The 5,937-nt window shown below is 44.0% G+C and overlaps 1 protein-coding gene across 1 annotated transcript; it reads right to left on the bottom strand.

Annotated features, from left to right (window-relative positions):
- Positions 1–2,201: 2,201 nt before the first annotated feature.
- Positions 2,202–5,384, bottom strand: LOC141601266 (uncharacterized). The gene is made up of 3 exons (XM_074421531.1): positions 4,674–5,384; positions 3,318–3,971; positions 2,202–2,348 (listed from the first exon to the last, which is right to left on the bottom strand). Exons 1-3 carry the CDS (start codon positions 5,382–5,384, stop codon positions 2,202–2,204), a joined length of 1,512 nt encoding a protein of 503 aa, XP_074277632.1.
- Between the last annotated feature and the right edge of the window lie 553 nt (positions 5,385–5,937).

The following is a 5,937-nucleotide window of genomic DNA, read 5'->3' as shown; positions in this document are numbered from 1 at the left end:
TTGCTTGATAGCACTGGAGCTTTTGTTGAGCCTCTAATCTCTTTTCATCGAGAGCTTCCAACTCTGCTAATCGCAATTTGTCATTCTCATCATCAGTGAGTCCCTCCTGAATAGCAATGCGTAAGGAAGGGATCTGCAACTCCAAAGGCAACACGGCCTCCACTCCATACACCAACGCGTACGGGGTTGCCTGAGTAGGTGTTTTTATGTGGTACGATATGCCCACAACACCTCACCAATTCTTTCATGCCAATCTCGCTTTGACTTTGCTACTACTTTTCTCAACAATTTGCAATGAGTTTTATTAAAGGCTTCAGCCAAACCATTTGCAGAGGCATTGTACATGGATGACTTGTATTGTTTAAACTTGAATTTTTCTCCCAGACTTGTCATCAGATGGTTGAAGAATTGTTTCCCATTGTCTGTTGTGATACGCTAAGGTACACCATATATGTAGATGATTTGGGTTCGAATGAAGTCCACAACATTTTCTTTCTTCACTTCCCGTAGTGTGATGGCTTCTGCCCATTTTGAGAAGTAGCCAGTGGCGGCGAGGATATACTCGTGTCCATTTAAGGCCTTTGGAGTAACAGGTCCCACAACATCAAGTCCCCAGGCTTCAAAGGGCCATGAAGAAACAATAGGATGTAACGGCTCCGACGGTTGGTGTATGAAGTTTGCGTAGAACTGACAAGGTTCACATTTTTTCGCGAAGTCCATACAATCTTGCACCATGGTTGGCCAGTAATACCCCATTCTCTTTACACGATCACGAAGTTTAAGCCCAGATTGATGAGCACCACAAATGCCAGAATGATCTTCATGCATTGCTTCAGTAGCTTCGTCCTTGCTTAGACACCTCAACCATTAGCCTGAGAAAGAACGTCTGTAAATGTCTCTTTATAGTGAATGAACTTTGGAGCACGTCGACGTATTTCTACCTTGTGTCTGGGATCATCGGGTAGTTTTTGGTGGTCCAAGAAATCAATGATAGGTTGACGCCAATCGTCTTCATTAACTGTGTAGACGCATATCATGTTGGTTGTATCTACATTTTCTTCTCCTTCGAGCAATGATACTACCCAACGATTGCAGACTGGGACTTGCATAGACTCTTCTGCCCCCAGTGCCAAAGTGGCTGCAAAATTAGCAAGCGCGTCAACCAACTTATTGGCACTCCTTGGCACATGATCAACATGAATGTCGTCAAGTTGATTCAGCAGTTATAATGCCTGTTGATGGTAGGGAATCAAGTTTTCCTTTTTCACTTCATATTCACCAAGGACTTGGTTGACCACCACCTTTGAGTCTTCATATATGTCGATATCTCTAATGCCGATTTCGATCGCCATTTGGAGGCCGAGTATGAGAGCTTGGTATTCTGCCATATTATTTGTGCACAACTGAGTGAGTGTAAAGGCATATGGCATAAGATGATTTTGTGGAGTTGTTTAGGTCTTTTTTACCTAAGTCTATTTAGGGTCAATGTAGTCTATATTCGTTGGTCGATTGTATGATGATTTGTATGTCAATAAGTAAACGGGAAATAAAGTGCGTAATGTAAATTGACACGTAAGATTTTGGTGACGCGGAAAACCCAATGTGGGAACAACCGCGGGAGGGACGGTACCCTGCCAAGTATTGCACTATATGAATAGGAGGATGATTACAATGATACCGTTTATGCTAATCTTGCTGGCGTTAGGTATCAGGCCTGCAAGATCTCGGACGGTGTATATTTGTGAGTGATATGCCGTGATGTGGTTGTCTTGAATATAATCTTGAATGAATATATGGATGAGTGAATGCCTTTCTTGATTTCCTTCCTTGGCTATTTATAGGGTAAGAACCCTAGATATGTCCTACCTTGAATATGGAAAGGGAATATTATTTCCATAAGGACTCCTTTCCAAATCCGAATTCCCTTACCAATTCTCCCCGATTTCCCTAACTTCTCCCTAACTTCTCCCTGACACTCTTCTCCTTAACGCGGACACCTTTCATGACGGGCTCTTGATCCTTCTCAATCCCGTTCCCCCTTCTCCTGACCGCGGGCTCCCTTCCTCCTCACCTCTTCTTTATAATCTTTATTTTACCAAGTGGGCTTTCTGTATTATGCTATTTTTAGCCCAAACAGGAGTTACGAACACAACTCCAGCTCCAGCTCTATCTTGCCTTGCAGCACCATCAAAGTACATTTGTCATGGAGGTAGAAAGTCCACGTAGATAATTTCTTCTCCTGGGAGGTCATCTGAAATTTCCCACTCTGCTGGCACTGGATGATCAGCAAAGAAGTCGGCGATAGCTTGACCTTTCACAGCCTTTTGAGGCACGAACACCAAGTCATACTGCTTAAGTAACATTGCCCATTTCGCAAGTTTTCCAGACAAGACTGGTCTTGAGAGTATGTACTTGATTGGATCAGCTTTTGAGACCACGTGTATGGTATGTGCCTGCATGTAGTGCCTCAACTTCTGGATGGCGAACACCAAAGCAAGACATATCTTCTCTATGGGCGAGTAATTCAACTCAGCTCCAACCAAGGTACGACTCAAGTAGTAGAGTGCTCTCTCCTTGCGGTCTTCAATTTCTTGAGCACACATTGCCCCCAGTGAGCGTTCTTGTGCTGCAATGTAGAGGACAAGTGGCTTTCCTGGAATTGGCGCCCCCAGCACTGGTGCGCTGGCCAAGTACTTTTTGATGCTATCAAAAGCATTTTTGCATTTTTCATCCCATTGGAATAGAGCATCCTTTTTCATGAGATGGCTGAATGGTTGGCAACGTCCTGTTAGGTTAGATATGAACCTTCGAATGTATGCCAAACATCCCTGCAATCCGCGCAACTCTTTCAACGTCTTTGGTTCCGGCATTTCGTTGATCGCTTTGATTTTTGTTTGGTCAATTTCAATGCCTCTGTGTCTGACCACAAACCCTAAGAACTTCCCAGATGTGACACCAAATGCACACTTGAGTGGATTCATCTTGAGTTGACATTTTCTAAGTCTCTCAAAGATGGTTCGAAGGTATTTGATATGGTCTTCTCTTTTCTTTGATTTGACAACCACGTCATCAACATAACACTCTATTATTTTATGCAGCATGTCATCAAAGATCTTTTGCATTGCGCGTTGGTACGTAGCGCCAGCATTCTTCAATCCAAACGGCATGACTGTGTAGCAGAAGATCCCTTTTGGGGTTCGAAAACCTGTTGCTTCTTGATCTTCAGGTGCCATATGTATTTGATTGTAACCAGCAGTACAATCCATGAATAAGAGGGCTTCATGACCAGTGGTTGCGTCAATCATCAACTCTGTAACTGGCAAAGGGAAGTCATCCTTCGGGCATGCATCATTAAGGTCGCTGAAGTCGACACATATGCGCAGTTGTCCATTCTTCTTTCTGACTAGGACAATTTTTGCTATCCAGGTAGAATATTTGACTTCTCGAATGAAACCTGCTTCAATGAGTTTATTGACTTCCTTTTCAATTTCAGGTACAAGCTCCGGCCTGAAACGACGTTGAGGTTGCTTTTTGGGACTGGTGCCTTTCTTGATTGCTAGACGATGAACCGCAATTTTTGGGCTGAGTCCAGGCATTTGTTTATACCTCCAAGCGAAGACATCCTTGTACTCGACCAACAACTTGTAGTACTCCTCTTCTTCTTCTTTAGTCAGCAGAGCACTAATATAAATGGGGCGAGGATCTTCCGTAGTTCCCAAGTTGAGCTCCTTGAGTTGATCCACAGTCGATTGCCCCCCGTCTTCAAGTGTTTCCGGGGCCTCATCGGCCTCAACTTCTTCATTCCCATCAGGTATCTCTTCTACTGTGATGTGATATGACGATGTTGTAATTTCTAAGTCACTTGACTTCCTTGCATCATAGGGACGTGAAGATGAAGGCAAAAGCTCTTTGGTATTCTTTTGCTGACTAGTAAGAACTAGTACGCGCCTCCTTGCTTTGAGTGGCTCATGCTGGATGATATCCACTACTTACATACGCTTCTTGCGAGATGGTATTGCGCTTCTCAAGTCATTGCTTACTCTTACTTCTTCTTCATTTTGTGTTGCAGAAGTTGAGAGAGGACGACCCTCACCACTATTCCTCTTGAGAGCCCCTAGTCGACTGAAGACTATTTTTTATGGACCGCCCAAGCGTTCATGTATTGCGCCCTTCTTATTTATGCGCAACAAAGGTGTTGACACTTTGACCTTACTTTTTCCTTGATTTCCAAGCCTAGCAAAGACAGAAATGTGTTTGGTTGAAGCACTTGGTCTCCCTAACCTTGTAAATATAGAAGGACGACACTTCTCTGCAGGTGGACTTATTCGATCGAAGACTGAAGATGGATGCATCTTTTCCTCTCCTTCTTCATTTTCTTCGACCTCTTCTACTGTGATGTGCTGAGAAGACACAGTAGCCCCTTTTCTACGAGCACCAATCTTCACAGGCGCAGGAGACTCATATCCGAGCCCGGCCCTGGTCACCATGAAGCTCTCATCTTGCTTGAATACTTCATGTTGCGCTTTGTTAAGACCGTACGACTCAACTTCTATAACTTTGCCGAGAGGAGTCGGATTTGTAAAGTCATATCCAGCCTTCGCCAGTAGCTTGTAAGCATTGGAATCAAATATCCCCTTGTTTTCTTCACTTGATGACTGACTGGATGAGCAGACGAAACCAGTTGGAGGAGGTCTCACAAACTTTGTTTGAGATGAACTTGGCAGAGGCGTAACGACTTTGGCCACCCATTCCTGCTTGATCACCTGGCTTGACTTTTTATCCTTAGGCTCTGTCTTTGGTGTTAGACACTCTGCAAAAGGACTCTCTCCATCTTTGCGGCGAGACTTTGGGATGTAGCGTAATACTGGTGGTGTAGTTTTCTGCGGCGTCTCTTGCTTCTTGGGTGACGCAACAGGAGTAGCTGTTTTGCTGACCTTGTCTACATCTTTCTTAACATCATTTTCTTTAGCAGGACTTGCAGCTCCATCTTCTTTGATGATGTTCTTTTTCCGCTTACCTCCTTTTCTTGTTGAAGAGATGATGGTTGGCATGAAATCACTAGAAGTACCATTCTCTTCAAAGAATTTTGCATCAGCGAAGAAAGAGTCGACCTTAGAGAAGGGTTTGGCGTCTCCGTCTATTTTCCTTTCGCCACCACGATAATATTTCAAACATTGATGGAGGGTTGAAGCGACAACTACGTTCTCGTGCTTCCAAGGTCGTCCCAGCAATAGTTTGAACGATGTCTTACCATCCATGACATGGAACAATGTGTCGGAAGAAAGATCACCCATGGTAAGGTTCATGCGGATCATGCCAACTGCGCGCTCCCCATTCAAGTTGAAACCATGAATCATTGTTTGACTACTGGAGAGTTCATCCATTGTGATCCCTAATTCATTCATGGTGGCTTTTGGCATGAGATTGACTCCTAAGCCTCCATCTATTAAAATGCGCTGGACCTTTTGCCTCGGATGTACCCAGACACATACAGTGGCCTGTTGTGAGGCTTGGATCCAAGAAGTAAATCCTCATCTGAAAAACTCAAGGCTGCATTACAGGAGACACATCCAATTGATTGCTCATGAGGCTCAATTTTGTCTTTCATTTTGCCCGCATACAACTCAGGCTTCTCAAGTCCTCGAATTATCAGCTTACGCTTCTCTTTAGGTAGATGAAAGATTTGTTTCCATTCCATGTTTGTAGGAAGGGCGTCAAGAGCAGCCACTATTTCGTTCTCCTTTTCAGAATGCGACTGTTGTGGCAATACCGCATCATCTGGGCCTCCTTCCTCTATCTTCTTTTTATCATCAGCACCGTCCGTAGATGAGATGGTGCACACGGTAACCTTGTTTAAGAAGTCTTGTGGGAATAATTCTTTTAAAGTGACGGGACTCGGTGGTTCTCGCTCAAGTGTATCGATAGGCAAGACATGTG

The sequence above is a fragment of the Silene latifolia genome, chromosome 9 (genome assembly GCF_048544455.1).
Source record: "Silene latifolia isolate original U9 population chromosome 9, ASM4854445v1, whole genome shotgun sequence".
Classification (NCBI taxonomy): Eukaryota; Viridiplantae; Streptophyta; class Magnoliopsida; order Caryophyllales; family Caryophyllaceae; genus Silene; species Silene latifolia.
The sequence above is the reverse complement of the archived record's forward strand: the minus strand, read 5'-3'. Positions and strand labels throughout refer to the sequence as shown.

What these genes read in the sequence shown, in the direction of transcription:
- LOC141601266 (XM_074421531.1), bottom strand. Translation starts at nt 5,384, where the DNA reads ATGGATGAACTCTCCAGTAGTCAAACAATGATTCATGGTTTCAACTTG. An exon ending in GACCTCCTCCAACTGGTTTC is followed by an intron (nt 3,972 to 4,673) that starts GTCTGCTCATCC and finishes GATATCATCCAG; the next exon opens with CATGAGCCACTCAAAGCAAG. An exon ending in AGGATGACTTCCCTTTGCCA is followed by an intron (nt 2,349 to 3,317) that starts GTTACAGAGTTG and finishes TTACTTAAGCAG; the next exon opens with TATGACTTGGTGTTCGTGCC.